At 36.3% G+C, this 20,020-nt stretch overlaps 3 protein-coding genes across 3 annotated transcripts in view; all 3 read left to right on the plus strand.

Moving 5' to 3' along the window:
• LOC135309841 (uncharacterized) overlaps positions 1-10,159 on the plus strand; it is a 42,187-nt gene extending 32,028 nt beyond the window's left edge. Inside the window, exon 3 of the mRNA XM_064436349.1 lies at positions 9,909-10,159. Coding sequence (XP_064292419.1) covers positions 9,909-9,955 — 47 coding nt within the window. The 3' untranslated portion in view covers positions 9,956-10,159. The remainder of the gene's footprint in view (positions 1-9,908) is intronic.
• LOC135309842 (atypical protein kinase C-like) overlaps positions 1-20,020 on the plus strand; it is a 137,437-nt gene that overhangs the window by 96,817 nt on the left and 20,600 nt on the right. The window lies entirely within an intron of this gene.
• Positions 1-20,020, plus strand: part of LOC128675107 (atypical protein kinase C) — a 182,766-nt gene that overhangs the window by 86,658 nt on the left and 76,088 nt on the right. The window lies entirely within an intron of this gene.

The raw sequence follows: 20,020 nt of genomic DNA on the forward strand, positions 1-20,020 counted from the left end.
ATGCGACTTACCAATAGATGGCGAGTCAGCTGTCTTGAATTAATTCTGGTACACTGTCGTCGAATAATTTGCCAAATTTTGGCGGATTAGGTGTATACATTGCCAGTTTTTCATTGCGCTAAATAAACGCACTCATAGTAACTATGCAATGTTCACGCATTCGCGTCGTCATGTGTCTGAGTTCGGCGACAGTGTGGAGCTGCGGCATGACGTGATACACATAAGAAAAAGATCATTTGTGACCTTTGTGACCATGTGACATGTCATCACAAATCGAAGATGGCTTCAGCTGCGGAATTCCCCCAGATAACTCAATGCCCGAACAATCACTAATGATCGCGCAAATTACTGTCAAAATCAGGATGCATCCTCTCTTTCTTCCGCCCTCAGATATTCTCGCGTCTCGCTCGCACAGATCCCGTTATATCCGTTTGGCGGGTGGCCAAGCATTTGTAATATAAGCGGAATGTCCGGGACAATGCGTCCGCACAATGGCGGCCGCTGCATAGCGGTGCGTCTTAGGGCACGGCCCATTTCACGGTAATCTCCAGCCACGTACGGATTGTGTGGTCTGTGTGTTCTCATTACTATCCAGCTTGTTCTGTATGTGAAGTTTGTACCAGGTACGAGATTCTCTGATCCTCGCGTGGTGGCATTCTGGGCTGTGATCCCTTGAAGCTCGGGTTTTGCGAAAAAAATAAACCTGAAAATATTCAACCCTTTTTTTTAAACAATAAGAATTTGTTTAGTTAATCGCGTTTCATATCTTTTTTTTAATCAGCATTCTTATCACAATCATATATATACACTGTTTAAATGAGTTTAGTTTAATAATGGAATCCAACTAAATAATTTAAAAAAATAATATGATGCATCAAGTCGTAGTATTGCTACGATAGAAATGCTAGACTACAACATGTCTGAATCAGCACTGCTACGAGGAATTGATTGGTTGTGTATGTGCTACGGAGCTACGAGCTTATCTCTTAGCAATCCACTACAACGCTGCATAAAATTGGTAACACTCGTGAATTATATTACCTACACACAATATCACGAGCTCACTCCTTACGGGACATACAGTGTCGCGAGTCAGAGGAATCGAAGGCTATCATTTAAATTGTTTTTTATTATGCTGTAATAATTTGAATTTATTTCATTAAGTACCTAAATTTTGTCTTCTGTTTTAGTATATTATTGTAATAAAAAATGTTATATAGTTTATTAAACTACTACCAACTAGGACCATCCGGGTAAAACTACCTACCCCTAACCCTTCCACGAAGAATGTCACTATTGGTGAAATACGTACAAAATTCGAGTTTATCGCGTTCATACAGACAAACAGACAGACGCGGCACTTCTTTTTATATGTAACAATATATACTTAAACGTAATATCAATAACAACATCCAGATTAATAAAAATTAAAGATACACCTGTATTTATTATATATTAAAACACGTGCAAGGTTTCCGGTAAAGCCTTTTCGTACGCGCAGTTAATTTTAACCTGTGAAAAATGCGAGGGCTTACCACATAACGTATGACAGACACTTAGCTTATGTTTCTCATATTTTAGGGCGCCTTTTAAACATCATATCTACGTGACACCGAGTTCTTTCCAAATGATGTGGCATTTTTTACGCGAGAATTACAAGTATTGACGGAAATTTCTTCCTCCATTAATATAAATAGTGGCTTTTTAAATATCAGCTGAAATCTGTACGAAGAATTAGTAGATACGCAAAGAAATTGTGGTTAAAATTGTCTAATTATTTTTTGTTCTCCTTAAAAAAAAATCCGTCCGTGCTAATTGGTCAAATTTCCTTTAAAGTGGAAATTTCTTTAGCGGCGTTGTGCACTTTTTGTGATGGGTAAAAAATGTTAAACCCGCGTCGGGACACGTGACCTGATAGAAAATTCGTAAAACATCAAAAATGCACAACGTTAATATTCAAGTTTCCACTTCTGCCGGCACTCGCGGAGTGCAACCTGTTTTTTTTCTTTAAGTTGCTGTGTAGAGTTAACACGACTTTTTGCAAATTCGTAATAGAAGTTATCGCTATAGATAGTCGCATCGCCCTGCGCCGAGTTGTCTTGTCGCATTTGTAATTCAGCCAGGACGTCGACTCGGATATTGTAAAAAACTAGACTGGTAAAAAAAATTGCAACTAAAACTTTAATGAATAGACAACTTTATAGCGTTAAAGTATGAAGAGAATTTAAATATTCCATAAATCGAAACCTCTCAGGCTTCCGTCCGATGTTCAAATGGAAATCCCTCGGCGCCAGATTCGGAAAAAAATCCGAAATTATTAAATACATTTATCTTGAAGGACGTACTTTAAAAGGATCCGTTTTTAATGGCGAAATGCTTAATGTAATTTAACGTTTTCAGATAAATATTCAAGAGTGTATTCCAAATTAGAATACTTAATTTTTCTTCCCCGCAGTACAATCGGTAGGTTACAATAGGTAGTACAAAGCTACGATAAGGCTCAAAATTAAATATATATACTATGCTTATAGTTACCAAAGTTTACAGTAATTTACCTCACCTTTTATACATGTTGTTGAAAATCAAAATAATTCAAATTCGAAATCTAGATGTGTCGTTAAAAATTAACAGTTTATTCCAGAAATAACTCACGAATCTTTTAAATTTGCGAGCAGAGCTCGGCTAAAGCGGGAATCTACAACCAAGATCTTCAAAGACAGCATTAACTTATTTAAACCCTGATGCACCCGATTGCGTCTGCATTGAGCATGAAAAGAGTTAAATTTTATTCTCGCCGGGTCTTTGAAGGGATTTAAAAAAAAATGATTTACGCTTCGTAGCGGAGACGCTCGAGCTGCAATCGCTTGATTTTAAAAAATGAACGACATTGCTGATTCTGTGGCATCAAATGGCGTGGCGCAAAGCGCAGGTGGGAATTTTATTCAAAGGCGCGTTCTACGATTGACCTTTTGTTTTGTTTTACCTGTCTTTTTTTAGTTTTAACTAAATTTAATATCTTTGGAAATGATCCATAGCATTTCTTATTTCGTGAAATATAGCTTACTACATTATGATACAAGCGCGCGTATGGTCCATACATACGTTGCTGGATTAGGAATACATTGGCAGTATCTCAAGAGCTAACTATGTAATATGTAGTCAAAACACGCGTCGTTTTGCAACACACTTGAAATCGACACTTGTTGCGTAAATACGTCGAATACTAGCGCTGTTACACTATTCTGGATTGATATGTCCAAGCATATATTTCGTCTTAATTATTATGGGCGTTAATTATAACGCATGTTAATGTTAATTATAATTATAACGCAACATATTAATGTTTAAGACACTAAACAGTGATATGAATTCGTTTTGTATTCTGATTTTCTACAGCAAAATCCTCCGATTGATGTCATTCTTATTTGCTTTTCTCACAATTGCACCATTTACATTTAACCAGGACCATTTAACATCGCCGGATGCAGTGATCGCTGACGACTCCACAATGTAAAATAAATAGTACATAGATATGTATCTGGTAGGAGACATGCGAGAACTTATTCAGCCGAATCTCAGCTGAACTCAAAATTTTTCGCTAAACATTTTTTTTTTATTTCTGTCGTTCAGTTAGAGTAACGTGAAAGAGTTAGACGTGTGCATAAATTTGTCTAAATACATGGCGTTACAAAGAAGACATCGCCTATCAACTGAAAGGTTCCTGGTTCGAATCCTACTCGTGCCACATGAGTTTGTGTACTAATCTGATATGTATAGTAGTTTTCATCGTCACTTGCTTCCGGTGAAGGAAAACATAGTGAGGAAATCTGTACTCAGGTTTATTATCAACATGTGTGTGAAATGGCAGCGGCAAATAATTCCATTAATAGTGCCATGAAAGTCGTTGTGAGTGTTTCATTGTACCTAATGACCACGACCCTCAACCATGAGTACGCTATTTTGTATTCTATTAAGTATTCCGACTATGAAGATCGTTACAATGTTGGGCATCAATAAATTTGCAGCATATCATCGTCATCATGATCTTCAGCCCTTCGTGACCCACTGCTGGGTCCTAGGCCATCTGTATCCGGTTACCAGCAATTCTCATTGTACTACAAACACAACCTAACATACGAAATGTAAGACCAGACTGACTGAAATTCTCACAACATTGTTTAAGGTCTTTAAAGAGCTTTCACATTGAGTTTCTTTTCTGCACCTTCGACATTTTACAACCCTCGCTGCCATTAGCTGTCGTAATCTGATATCCATAAATCACACGAGCAGACACGTCCCCGAACAATTAGTTGGAGCATATTTTCCACTGATAACTAACTTTCCTTTCCTATCGCGTGGCATTTGCTCAAATGTTAACTTTGCGTATTAGTCGACAGGGATTTATGTCTTTTTTTAATCAAAGAAGTCATACTATTGTGGCCAGTATAACAAGATTTAAGTAAATATATTATACCTTATATACTAATAGCATAATTTGGACCAATTCTGTCACAATGCTTGCTAATGGAAGGAGGTACATTAATTTGTAGGATGGATAATACATACGATTTATTCACACAAAATATCTTAAATTATGTGTGATCCAACTATTGATTAGATGAATAAATATAATAGGATAAATCACACAGATTGAGCTAGCCCCAAAGTAAGTTTGAGACTTGTGTTATGGGATACTAACTCAACGATACTATATTTTATAACAAATACATATATAGATAAACATCCAAGACCCGGGCCAATAAGAAAAAGATCATTTTCCATCATGACCCGACCGGGGATCGAACCCGGGACCTCTCGGTTCAGAGGGAAGCACTTTACCACTGCGTCACCGAGGCCGTCGAGGAGATAATGCTTGTAGCATTAAGTCTGCCTATTGTATTTTTATAAATTTGTAGTAGCGCCTGTAGTATTTTAGGCAGCTTAAAAAATCACTTCACAAAAAAAATCGATAGAGAAATTACAACAACATATGATTAATTAGCAGATGACAATGATTGATGATAACTAATATCTCCAAATTAATTCGCGCCACTCAACGCGCGTGCGTTTCACTCGTCCGCAGGCTACGGTGACCACTTCCCATCACGTTTATTATTCCCGAGACTCTGTGACATACCACCACTAAACAATAATCTCAATACACAGTTTCCCTTGCATTATACCTTGTCTTTGTGCAAACACAATGGGACAGGCTATGTATCAATTAGTTGTGACTATTCCGATCAGCATTAACCGAGGATTCGGTATTGTGTGACATTAATAACTGAATTGAAATGATACTGTCACATTGGATTTAATGTGTTGGAACAGATTTAGGTAAAATTATGCACAGCACCGACGGCCAAAACTATCGTTGGTTTTAAATCATTGTTGGCTATGGCTAAAACTATTATTGGCTTTAGAACATTTTCATTTCGTTTGTATAAAACCACATTCATTTACAACAACTTGACTACTTGCTATTTTGTTCTAAACATTTTCAATTAAACCGTAATTTTATTGAAATTTATTTTATTATTTTTAATTGCATTATTACTTTATTTACACATATTAATAATCCAATAAAATTACTTTAATTCCACAATTCATCCACACAAGTAATTAGAAGCCAAAATTTTACTATAATTATTATTACATACTTGAGACGACATAGTAGAACCAACTTAGCACGACTTGAGGAATTTTAAATAAAGCATCAATCCTAAATAAGTAAAAAAAAAGTTAAACTTAACAAGCGACAATCTCGCATCCTTCATCAATAAGAGGGCGCTCAACTCCAATTTGCGTTATAAAAAGTACTAATAAATTGTCTCTTAATCCACTCCAGTTCAGAAAATCTTTGCCAAGTAGTGTAATATTTTGGTGGATGCGAATAATGGACGGGGAGGAACGAAAAAAAAGACAATTATTTTCGCTTTGAGGTCTTCGCGAAATTCAGCGGCGTAAATACGAAAGGAAATATGAACTTTTCGAGTCCAAGTTAAAAATGAGCGAGCGATATAATAATGAGCGCATCGAGGAAGATTTTTGGGTGTACTTACTCGATTGCCGAAGGAGGGTTGTGTTTTTCATATTGTTCTCTCTCTAATTAAATGTACATATTTTCTGTACAAGTTAAATTAGTACATTAAGAGCAGCTAATCAGTATACCAATTTTACACGTCTCAAAAAATTTTACATCTTCGTAAAATTACGAAGCGCGATTGATTCCCTTATTTACAAAATTCCCTAAATATAATGATAATTAGGATTGAACGATATTTTTTTCGCATGGAATCAATTTGACCTGAGACACATGTGCATAGCAAAATGATCACTTCGCAAGATGTACATAGCGCAAAATGTACGTCTCAAAACTCTTTCGTCACTTTGATAAAGCCTAATATTTTGCTAAACGAGTAGATTTTTCAAATTCATTTCCGATAAAATAAATTTCAAATCTAAAAGCGAGAAGCATTTCAAAAACAAACATCATTTATTACTTCCCGAGAGCTGTTATAATTTACTTTTGATGTCGCCACTACGTTTCTCCGTTTCTGTTTTGACTCGACGATTATACAAATTAAAGTGAGTTTTTACGTGAGCCATTTTACACGGAACGCTTTGAGTGTACCTTTAAAAAAATTTACTTGCCCCGTAATAACAGTCTTTGGTCAGGGTATTGAGAAAGCAGAAAGTTAACAATTCCTCTACGGTCTTTAACAGTTGCTAACCGTTGTATCCTACCAAAATTGTTAATGCAAAATTTTGGACGGGTGTGTGAGTTTATTTAGTACTCAATCAAGCAGTATTTACTGGATGGATTTCGATGATATTGGTAGAATATTACTGGCATAGTGCCGGCTTGATGTCGTGAAGGAAAGTATTCGTGCCAATAATCTGACAACTAAGGTTGCTGAAGATCACGCGAAGTAAAGAAGAAAAAGCGTCCGAGAATTTTCAGATGAGAGAATGTTTGACAACATTTTCTCATCTGAAAATTACTTATATGGTAAAATGACTTGTACGTGATTCAAATGTTTGTTTATGCATTCCTGCATTCTGTAACAACTATGAGCTAAGGACTCCCTTTACCGGTACAACTCGCATATTCTGCGTCTTTCACATTTTGCTTCATTTGAATTTAGGCAGGCTCGCTCTTCGAAATATTCGCCAAAGCATATTTGTGACGAATAAAAGGTATTTTTACATGTACACGTTCCGCTTAAAACATTTTGCCATTTTGCGCGTCCGTAAAATTTTATTATTGGATAAAGCAGGCTTTTGCTTTCCGGTATCTGATAACGTATGAAAAACTGAGTTTTAAACATGCAGTATTGTTCGGAATATCCCGAATAACGCGCGCCAAATAGTTCACATTTTACTTTTATGGATTCACCATTTTTAGGGTTCCCTCACAAGATAAAAACAGATTATAATGTAACCTTACAGGATCACTTAGTTGTCCGTCTATATGTCTTTCACCTCTTTACCCTATACAACGATTTATACCAATCAATTAAAAGTAAATTTGATAAATATGTATTTCAACTTGATATTTATAGAAGTAATTTTTTTAAGACATCGCTATTAAAATATCATTATATCGCATATTTTGCGATTTCACAAAGATCAACGATATCAAAACATGTAAAGACACGTAAAAGAGTAAACGTGAAAGCTGTATTTACATAAGAAATGAAGCCCATTTTACGGAACCTTTGGTACGTGAGTCCAGCTCCCACTTGACCGAAATTTTTTTCGTAATATTGCATTGAGTTCCATTTTCAGAATGACCCTTTGACTTTTCGTCTTTTAATTGGTATTTGTATAGCTTTTCAAAATTGCTTTATTGTGAAATTGGTTTTTATATGATGGATTCCGTTCACAGCGTGTAATCTGATTAATGTTGATTTTGGTACCAATTTCAACTTCACTGAAGTTTCTTTCTATTTGACATTCTTTTTTTTTCTGTGTTGAATGAAGAACAAGACCGTGGTCAGGGGCAGACTGTAGTATTTATTTCGACTGATTACAATCTATCGAAAAATGATATATTCAATTGTAAGCCACAGACCACACTTTTCGCCATGTAATCTAACGGTTTTCATTTTCAAATAATTTGTGACATTTTTTTTCCGATACTGTGCCGTTAAATATAAAACCGGATCCACACTATTGGCATACGAGTCTCCAAATTTTGACAGCAATTTTCGTCGATCGTTCCAAACGCTATAAACTGTAAGTTTTAAAATTTTGCCACGGCCTAGACCGTGCTTCATCTTACCATCATCATATTGTCCAGATTCGTGCACCTTGGGAGATCTTATGATTACGCCACAAACAATTATATATAGTACTATAATAATCTTATGCAAAAATATCTATTACTAGCGCCCTGGGGCTTCGCTCCCGTGGGAATTTCGGGATAAAAAGTACCCTATGTGTTATTCCAGGTTATATTCTACCCTTGTACCAAATTTCATAACAGTCGGTCCAGTGGATAATGCGTGAAGAGGTAACATACAAACAGACTTTCGCATTTATTATATTAGTTGGGATTGTGCCTGCATGTAATGTTTGTATGGGCGAGGGTTGTGACAATCCGTTTGGAGGACACTACGTGACCACTCACCAGCTTCCCAGCTAGCTAACGCTAACACGTGATGGGAAATTGGATTTACATTCAGACGATTTGAATATTCTAAGCAGCTTTTGATTTTTCTGTAGAAACGCGTATATAGATTCCAATATTTTTATAATTCGTCAAGTAAAGAAATAGTGTAGTTATTATCTTGATAATTTGACTTGTCAAATCAGATACTTTTTTTCATGTGCCAGTAAAAAAAAATATAAGGGGCGTGTATGACAGTAGGCATACGTGACGTCACAAATAATAAATAAATATATTAGGACAAATCACACAGATTGAGCTAGCCCCAAAGTAAGTTCGAGACTTGTGTTATGGGATACTAACTCAACGAAACTATATTTTATAACAAATACATATAGATAAATATCCAAGACTCGGCCAATCAGAAAAAGATCATTTTCCATCATGACCCGACCGGGGATCGAACCCGGGACCTCTCGGTTCAGAGGCAAGCACTTTGCCACTGCGCCACCGAGGTCGTCAAATGTTGGAGTCAAAAAGCGATTTAATTAATACTTTAATGAGAACAAAAATATACTAATCAATTGAAGTGACATTTGATTGTCGTGTTTTACTATGTGAATACATTTATATATTTTATTTTATACACAAGCAACTATCCTATTTGCATGCCAGCTACCGGCACGTGTCAATTTACAACTGGCATGTCAATGTCAAAATCATAGCACATTGCTCTTGCGAGCTACAGTCTGTCAAGAAAGTGAAGAATTTAAATGACGGCGCTGTCTGCTTTTGGTTGCAACACTAGGTGTTTATCAACCAAACTTAACTTTGAAATTCTATTGTATTAAAAAATAAAAAATAAAAATCATTTATTTCAGGTTTAAAAACCTATATAGTGTTAGTAACAGAGTGTCTTACAAACTATGTTAGTACATCTATATTAAAATTACGAGAGCACTTGGTGTCCTTAGCTAGGTGGATGCGAGTCCAGTACTGCATGAGAGCGCAATCCACGTCCAGCCTAGCAGCTACGGTCTTCACCAGGCTGTTGGTGCTGCGCCGCACTCGGTGTATTGAAATGGCAAAAAATTGTATGTCTACGTTCCAAAAATCAGTTTTCTTCCCTTTCTTCACATATTGTATTTGCCCTTTTACTTCCACATGTATGTCCGCCTTTAATCTATATTTCTGTTGCCATAGAAAAAAATGGATAATACGTATGCGTAATCGTTAAATATATCGGATTTCTCTCAAATGTTTAATGTGTACTGATTTTTTTAATTTCTTTCAGGTAAGTCCGGAAATGCTACATGTATGTACATATTTCATTTCACGTAAGTAGTAAAAACATTTACGATTACGAAGTTAATTTTAACCTTTAAATATGTCATCACATTGTAAAGTAAACGTAGCTACGCTTTGTTTGGAATCTCTTTCGATGTATTTCGCCTGCGCTGGCACATTTGGATCTACTGTCATAAATTTTAAAATTTAAATCCGCTCGAACACTTTGACGCGTAAACATTACGTTCAGGCTAGCGAGGCAAGAGGGTGGCCGTGATAAATTTATAAACATGGAATAAAATAATAAGAACAGACCCAATAAGGGTCTTACCTTAACTTCTTTATTACCTACTGCCTAGTGCCCATTTACTATCCAACCCACGATAAAACCCCGACAACATGATATCGTTTTATCATTCTTTATTTTTTATTAAATCGTAACGCGTCAATTGCCCTCGCTCAGTACTACAACAGTGGCAACATTAGGGCTTAGGTTATGCAAAGTATTGAATGTAATAAGAGTGCTTTTTATGGCAATTACAATAGGACTCATACCGCTGAGTCGGGTCTCATGTTGTTGATTCAAAGTGCCTAAGTGTTACTGTTACTTATTCTATCATTTATGTAAGTATTTACTAAATCAGACAGAGTACGGTGGGACATCGTTATTCTGGCTGTGATGCACAGTCACGTACGAGGATGAGGCACATATTCTTACCGTAGACCACATCATTCTCGAGTGTTTTTATTTATATAGAAAATATTCAACAGTCAGAAAATATAATGACTAACTAAACAATCAATCGCATACCAAACTATCCTGAATCTATCTGTATTCCACAGTAATAACAGCGACTTCGCAATTAAATTGGGTTTATATGCTGTGTTCTATTATATCTTTTACGTCAAATACATGGATATAGGAGTAACATAAGTTAGTTATCATATTTTTACGCCCTTCACATACGTACTGGCCCGCTGCCAGAACTATCAGATTGCATTCAAACTAGACACAGATTTCATTTCTCGAGAGCCCAAACTGGCATCTGAACATGGTGAGATTGAAACCTGTATTTAGACCGTTAAGGTTCAAATTTGAGTGCTTTGTGCTAAGGTTTTGTAATAATATGTTAAGTAGTCACAGTAGGTGTCTTATGGCTTAAGTAAGAAGCATTTGGGATAATGCGGAAAGGGGAATTTCTGCGTACAATCGACTTCCAAAATAATAATATTATAAATGTGGAAGTGCGTGTAAATTTGTTAGTCTTTCACGCAAAATCTACTAGACGGATTATTATGAAATTTGGTACACGGGTCGAATATAACCTAGAATAACACATAGGGTACGTTTTATCCCGAAATTCCCACGGGAACGAAGCCCCGAGGCGCAACTAGTATACTATAGATCTTGGTACTCTATCGTACGAACAAGTATTATCTTATTAAGTTGACGCATTTATTAAAACTAAGGAGTATTTGTATTCATAACATTTTCCTAAAAGATAAGAAACATTTATAAATTAGAGTATGCAGCAATGCCCCTCTTTTTAAAATTACCAAATGAATTACTTGGCAACGACACAGACTTCGGAACACATTTCATAGCGTGCAGTAAGTAATGAACATAATACGACGACTTTTGTTAACTTAAAATATTAAAGCCTCGTTTACACGAGTACAGTAGAGAATATACAAGTTGGCAAGCGCTAAATTCCCGATATGCTTTTCATGCCGTCCCTTTTCCTGCACTACTGTCTAAAATTTTCAGTGTTTATGATAATTATTAATACGTATTTGTGTGAGTGTTTTTCTCCTCTGTATACGTATACACAGATGTAGACGTGTCCTTAAATCCTTAGTACACTATCCCAGATAGTGGGTTTTTTAATACAAGCGAAATATCTTTACTACTAAATACTTAACTTTTTTCGCATCATAGTAACTTTTCCATCATAGTAATTATCATAATAGCCTGACATTTTATTCTTACAAATAAGCCATCATAGCCATAGGGCTCTTTCGTGAGTGCTAAATAAGTCCTTGCTCAATAATAATTCGTATATGAACACTAGTCAATTCGTTGTGACTAAGCTTCAATTATTATCGTTGATTGAATTTGACGCCCATTTTCCCCTTTTTTGTCGTTGGAATCAACACCCAAGGCATATATCATAATATTGATAGGATATTTTATTTAGTATTCTACATGTACTCTATAATTTTAATTTCGAAGAATATTTGCTACTATTTTATTTAATCAAACTTTATTTGTACAAAGGGCGGATTGAATGTTAATAACACTCACTACCAGTCAACCTTCAACTATGCTACTGTCAAGTCTATACAGTGTACTCTACTCGTGTAAACGAGGCACAAACGAGACTAACACTTACTGTTTATTTCACTTTGCCTCGAAGCCAAGTCGAAACGCCGCAATCTCATTGTAATGATATTACTATATTAATTCTGTTTGCGCTAAAAATAAGGTTGTATTACTAGCTTTTATTCCGCGCTTTCGCTTTGTCATAAATTTTACAGTGGCGATTTATTCATAAAATGATAAAGCATATATACTTAAGTGTGTTTTGTCTCGTTCTGTCAAAGTCAAATATTGTAAAGTGTGATAATGACAAAACATACTTTAGCTTAGTGTATCATCATCCGTCTACCCTTATCCCACTTTATGTGGTCGGTACAGCGTGTCAGTCTCCTACACTTCTCCCTGTTTGATGTTAACCGATCTGTTACTTCCTTTTTAGCCATATCCTGCCTAATGCACTCAATCCACCTCTTCTTCTGCCTGTGCCCCTATTTATTTTCCCATTCAATTTCAAATTTCTTTCTTATTATTATGCTATTCTGTTAATGTAGGGTGCTTAAGAAGGTTAGTGGTTAAGATGCCCGCCCGACACTGAAAGGTCCCCGTTCTTACACCAGGATATTACTTTATTAATTTATTTTATTAGTTTTTGTTTTGGAAAACTTCAGCTATTACACAGCTATTACACAAGTAGAACTTAAACACAAAAAAGCGATAGCCAATTACAAGTTTTCAGTGATAAATAATAACTGTAACTTAATGGTAAAATCGTAGATTACTTAGAAACGTAAATAGAGCATGTACATTTTTTAGGGTTTTAAAGCGTCACAGCCGAAATTGTAACCGCTCAAATGAGAGAGAGAGAGAGCAATGGCACATAGCAGGAGATGTACCTACACTAAATTCATCATTATTTGTACATTCTTTTGAAAAACGCCAGTTAAAACGATACGCTGTAAAAGCGAACCATCTTTTTGGTGTCAGCTAACAAATTTAAACAAAGTGGGTTGAGCAAAAAAATCTGGCTGTGTCTTGTTTTGTCACAAGCTTTCAGATCGTCGAAAAAAACCGGCAGAGAATTACACTTGGGGGGCCAAAAAAAAAACTGTAAATATTAGTGAACGGCAAGTCGACCTACCAAAACTCATAGAAAAGTTGTCTTTATTACCATCGCATATGGGTCGTTTCGTGGTTACTTGATATGCAGTTGGCTGTACAAGTCTCAAGAATGCACTAAACAATGCGCATGGAGTGCATTGTACGGGCTCTTGCCAAATTACTCGGTCCCGTGCTAGGCGTAACGCTATTGTTTTTTTTTTTTTCATTAAATTACGTATATCTTTATTATTTTGCTAGCTGCGCCCCACGGCTTCGCTCCCATGGAAATTTACCATTGCCTTCTCCATTACACACGCAAGTCGATAATCAAACAGAACGCAGATGTTTTCCTTCACCGGAAGCAAGTGTTGGCCGATGAAAACTATACATGAGTCAGATTGGTATACAAACTCATGTGGCAAGAGTAGGATTCGAACCTGGGACCTTACGATGCCCAGGCGGGCGTCTTAACCTTTACACCACCACCACTTCAAAGGCATTGATTGATTGATTGATTGATTTCTGAATAGGAATCAATATCGTTAATATTACAAAAGTTAGTTCTAGATACAGCATAGCAATGTTGACAGTTACCTTTGAGGAAAAGGCTGCGGTTATTTTTGTAATGTCGCTTCATGTTCACCCGCGCTTTGTAAATTTTTGACGTCAACAAGTCATGTAATACATTCAAAGTTAGAAAAGATTTTTAGTTTAGTGTATTCAATCACAACGCTGAATCTGGAATCATTTAATTTCTTTATGTATGTATTTAATATATTATATATAGATTAGTATGTGTTTTGTTATATCCCTTGTATATTTTACTAGCTTTTGACCGCGGCTTCGCCCGCGCGGGTTACCCACGTGAACACTCATTTTTTCCGGGATGAAAGGTACGCTTTGTCCTTCTCCGTACTTCAAAATACATGTATGCAAAATTTCAAGAAGCCGCGTTGAGAACATAGAGCCTGAAGATAGAGATAACAAACATACATACTTACTTTCGCATTTATAATATTAGTTAGGATTATTTTACGCTTAAACACTATCTCACTTCACTCATGTATCGCACCAGCACCTACTTAGTGATGAAGGCTCAAACTAAATATCAGTGTATTGGAGTAATAACTTCACCGAGTTGTGGCCTGTTTAAGCTGCTGCAGTACACACATCCGCAATTCTATTTGTGCTCCTTTAGCGTGTACCCACTTTTGAAGTGATAACTTCTTTAGCGGCGTTGTGCACTTTTTGTGATGGGGTACACGTGACCTGATCGAAAATTCGTTAGACGTCAATAATGCACAACGTTAATATGTATTCAAATTTTCACTTCTGCCGGCACTCCCAGAGTGCAAGCCTTTTGTTTTTGTTACGTGTATGTTGGAGGCTTTTTAAATAAACGTGATTCTATTCTATTAATTAAATACATATTTGTTTCACAAATAGCCTATCGTCTTATCTAGACTATTAATAAATTACACATTAATATTAAATGAGCGTCCATGCTTACGCGCATCAATCATTTGAGAGGCCATATTGGATTCGCTAACGATAGAGGAGGTCACACTTGTTGCCCAGAAAAGGGGTTTATAATAAATACCCTAAAAACCCAAAAAATGTAGGATCAATACAAGCGCCTCGTACGACATCCACGGGAGGATATGGAGTGGTCCTGTTCTAGGGCGGAACCACACGCCACTAATCTATACAATTATTATAAAAAGGTAAGCGTTTGTGAGTTTGTATGTTTGAGGCGGGTAATCTCCGAAAATACTTAATAGATTTTAAAAATTATTTCACCATTAGAAAGGTACATTATCCAAGATTGCTATAGGCTATATTTTATCTCAAAATTCCTACGAGAGCGAAGCCTTGGCCAACATCTAAATAAAAAACTCCCCACAATCCTAGTCATCTTAATTTCTGTTGTAGAAGTGTGTGTTGCACGCAGTGACCAGTAGTGTCCCATCCCTCATGCAATGTATCCAAGACTTCATAAAGCCATTTACGATGTCAACCACTCGAGCAATCCAATCCATCAACCTGACTTATAAATACATAATACATCTTAACCGTCGATACAGGCGTGTTCGTAAAAAAGTATAGTTACAGCTTTAGTGGTCAAGTTCTGTACTGAAATTGATAAATTAATTAAATACTATGTTATGTCACACTATGTGCAGACTTCATTATTCATTATTTGTTGTTCCATACTATTATTCATTATTTGTTGTTCCATATTATTTGTTGGACCTATAGAACTAATGTTCTATAGGTCCATAGTATGGAAAATGATATTTTTCTGATTGGCCCGGATCTTGGATGTTTATCTATATTTCTATTTGTTATAAAATATAGTATCGTTGAGTTAGTATCCCATAACACAAGTCTCGAACTTACTTTGGGGCTAGCTCAATCTGTGTGATTTGTCCTAATATATTTATGTTTTATTTATTTATAGTTTCCGTCTAGATGTATTAAGATACAGCCAAACGCGGCTTTGTCTACCCCGCAAGGGATAAAGTCGTGATGCTCAATCTGTGGTTGAATGTCAGGTGTTATCAAAGAGGATATAATGTATCTCTTTAGGTTTATAAATGTCGGTGCGAGAAAGTTTTTGTAACACCGATTTATTTTGTACATGAGTGTATATCAGAGCGTTTCGTTGTCGCGCAGAGCGTGCGCTGTCATTGCGATCTGCTATTTATTGAGGAAGGAATAATTTCCAAAATTAGTCATTCATAAAACTGACATTACCACAGTACAGACTAATTATTTTAAAGTCGGATAGTTAAATTAATTCTTGTCTTTGTTGAAATTTGAGAAATCGTAATGACAGCGCGGTCGCAGCGGTCAAAATGCTGATCTGAGATCCAGCCATACTCTATTAAATTTTGCGATTATTAATTTTTAGACATTGTACTAGACTATCAAACGCATTCACCCTCCGAAAGCAATACAAAAGCATTTGTTGTCAACGAAAATATGATACATTTACGTGAAAAACGTTTAGCTACAACCGCTCGGAAGAAACTTGGCAAGGGAACCGGTCGCGATTTATTGAGCGTGTATAGTCGCCTTTACGCACGGATTTATATAGGGATGGATACCGCGTCTTCACATAGGAGTGGCAGAAGGAGCAAACAAAAAACGGTGGCTTAATGTTGTCAATTTATGCGTGCCTGCGTGAAATCATCGTATTTTTTATTGTTAAAACACCCAATAATAGTACTTTTAATTCGTTGCAAAATATATATATATATATATATATATTTGGGTATTGGAGATTCGACTGTAATTTCTAAGGCACCACACGCCACAGGCAGTTCACACGGTCGATCGCAGAGAATGCGGTATCTAGCTAATATAAATCTATGTCTGTACGTAGATTCCCATCCCCGTTTCCGTCGAAGTGGAACACTTCGCCCCAAATACGTTCTTGGTTGAGGTATTGTACAAATTATATGTTCTTGTGGCGTTCTCATTGTTATATCACAATATAACTCTGATGTTATTGAAATTTCGCGCTGTAATTATGTATACATTAACGTCTATATTTATTTGTTTATTGGGATGACGTTTCAGGGGACTCGCTTCTATCGCGGTTGCAGCTTATAGATAATATATAGAATAATATAGATAACTTCAGCAAATAAACTACGTTTTTCTCTCTCACGTCTCTAAATGGGTGAATTTTCGAGCACTTTGAACGCCGTCATTATCCTCCTTCAAATAAAGAACCATTCTAAAATCTTAAAAATCAAATGTTATTTAAATTTTACACTACCCCCAACACAGATTATTATTTACAAATTAGAGTAGTAAAAAGTTTCTTGTCTTTGTTGAAATTTGAAGAAGGGTAATGACGGCGGTCAAAACGCTCGAAAATTCTCCCAAATGTATCTTCATATGAAGGACCAATCCATACTCAACAATTGTCTAGTCTAGAGGCAAATAATTTCTTGAGAGTATAATTAAAAAAACATTGGTTGATTTCCAAGTAATTATACTTCGGAACTTTCAGTTGTTCGACTGGTGAAATTTGCTATTCAAATAAAACAAATTTACAACAAGCAGTCCCATTTTGTGGGTCCTCTTTCAAATGATAAATTAATGGTGTCGCAACCAATTGTTGGAGTGAAAAGAATTGCTTTTTAATTACAATTTTGACGTCTTACTTGTGTATAATTTGTACTATTCATTTGTCACAATTTAACATTTTAATGTATGCTCGAAGTTGGCATACTTTATTTTTGTTAAAATTATAATATTTTGCTCATTTAAAAATTAGCACGATGATTAATTATTTTATCTATTGAACTCGTATATTTAATGCAAAAGCGATGCATTTTTCAGAAATTAGAACTTCGCTTTTTCACGTCAAACGTGAAGGTCTACTTTTCGAATATTGGGTGTATTACTATTGGAACACTATTGAGACACGATTTTAAACGTTAGCATAATCTACATTTTATATTTTCAGGAGGTATCATTAAAACCGGAAGCAAGGAGACACTCGACACGAGGGCCCTCACCTCGGGCTCGTCAAGACAAATGGTTTTCTGATATTTGCCGAAAATCGTGAAACAATAGAGGATATAAATTACATTTTGTCGTAACAAACAATAGCGTTGCGTGTCGATTTGTCTTAGGAGATGACAGACTGAATTGCGAAGTGGTTTTTTGGATATATATTTTTTAAATCTTATTATAAACTCCTGAAGCCGTTTTGAAATATAATAAGAAAAATATAACATAAGAAAAATAGTCATAAATTCCCCCCGATACGGTATAAGGAGAGGACGGCAAAGAATAATATGGAAAGAGTACATAGACATTCAAGACAAGTAAAGCGTATATATGAACGCGTACGCATTTTTTTTTACGAAAATTGTGTTATTAAAATAATTAATGGAACATCATGACACGGTGTTGGATAGAACGCTTTGACTAACTAATGTTTAACATTATAATTTTTTTTTATTTTTCTCTTTCAAATTCGCATTTGCATTCCGGGTTGGATGCCGCGATGCCCGGGGTCAGCGTAAAAAAACCTTAAATTTATGAAGATTCGACCCTTCGTCGTCTTGTACGAGGATATGGAGTAGTCCTATTCTGGGGCGGAACCACACGCCTTAACTTTGAAATGTAAACATTATCGTATTATTCAAATGCCTGTAATTTAAAATAATTAAAATTTCCAGTTAGTGTCAGGTAACCATTTTTCAATCCATTCGGCATTTAGTCCGCACACGGTGCCACTACAAACGGAACGTTTTGCGAAATATTAAGGACATTACACGGAAAAGCTTCTAAAGAGCTGTCGTTTGCTTTAAGAATGAAAGGCCCTTTATCTGCGGTCACAATGGACCGATAGCGCGGTGCACACTATTCAGCTCTTATCAGCAGCGACACCTGTTGGCGGCAAACAAAACTCGACTTATCTGTCTTTCAAAAACTCCATTAGCGCTTGACGCGCCCTCTCGAGGTCGTCCTCTTTTACTCCCTCTTTGGAAAAACGGCCAGGATTCAAAATTTGAATTCGGAATGTTTCCTGTTTTCAGAGAGCTGGCACTTTTTTTTTTTTATTTAGTCTTTGTCTACCTAGTCTTATTTACGGCTGGAGGGGAATGCCCAAAGAAATCCGCTATCTATCTGAAGGTTCTATTGCCATCGCGGGCAAATATTTGTACTTGTGATCTCTGATATCTGTCTGTCATTTTGAGTGTGTTCTACCCGTTTTTGCGTTTGTGTCCATCGGGCCCAACCTAATTGCTTAGTGTGGCCCGTTGAGTGTTGTTATTTATGTATAGATCTGCGATCCCAGATTTTTTATTTTAGATTATTTTACATAAAAATATCTCATTATCCTTTCATAAGTTATTTACCAATTAGGGGAATCAATTTGCAGCCGGGCCTTCCTTGGGTCCAGAAACTTATTAATAGCTCAAATGAGTTTGCAAATTGGCTGTATCCATTGCTTCCTAATTGTCGTGCGCCCGGCAACGCCTTTGTCTTCTGAAATATATTAGATAAATAAATAAATATATTAGGACAAATCACACAGATTGAGTAAGTTCGAGACTTGTGTTATTGGATACTAACTCAACGACACAATATTTTTTAACAAATACATATATAGATAAACATCCAAGACCCGGGCCAATCAGAAAAAGATCATTTTTCGTCATGACCCGACCGGGGATCGAACCCGGGACCTCTCGGGGTTTAGAGGCAAGCACTTTACCACTGCGCCACCGAGGTCGTCAAAGTTTAGATACACTCGCCCGCAAGACCCCTTGAGGTGTCTTCTCGCTTAATGTTGCCTTTTAGAGATCTGAGGGCTAAATGTTGCTTTCAATTCAGATCTCAGTATAGAGTCGATTCGCAATGAGACGCAGCTAATTAATCATGCTGCGTCTCACTGTGTCGATTTGATAGTGAGATGTGAATTGCAAACTCACACTTCGGCCACTGGTTCAAAAAGGTCAGTACGTTTGCGGTTTGGCGGCCTATCGACACGCATGCTCCTTGCTATTTTTATTGATTCATTGCCTTTGCCCACCTTCGTTGGCGTGAAATTCTACGAAACCAGTACTTTTTTTCGGAATGAAATTTATCCTGTGTTCTGTAGTTATTTGTAGATTCAAGTACTTTATCTTCATGTTATTGTTGTCAAAAATGTACTCGAAAACCAAATT

This window comes from Plodia interpunctella, chromosome 14 (assembly GCF_027563975.2).
Source record: "Plodia interpunctella isolate USDA-ARS_2022_Savannah chromosome 14, ilPloInte3.2, whole genome shotgun sequence".
In the NCBI taxonomy this organism is placed as follows: Eukaryota; Metazoa; Arthropoda; class Insecta; order Lepidoptera; family Pyralidae; genus Plodia; species Plodia interpunctella.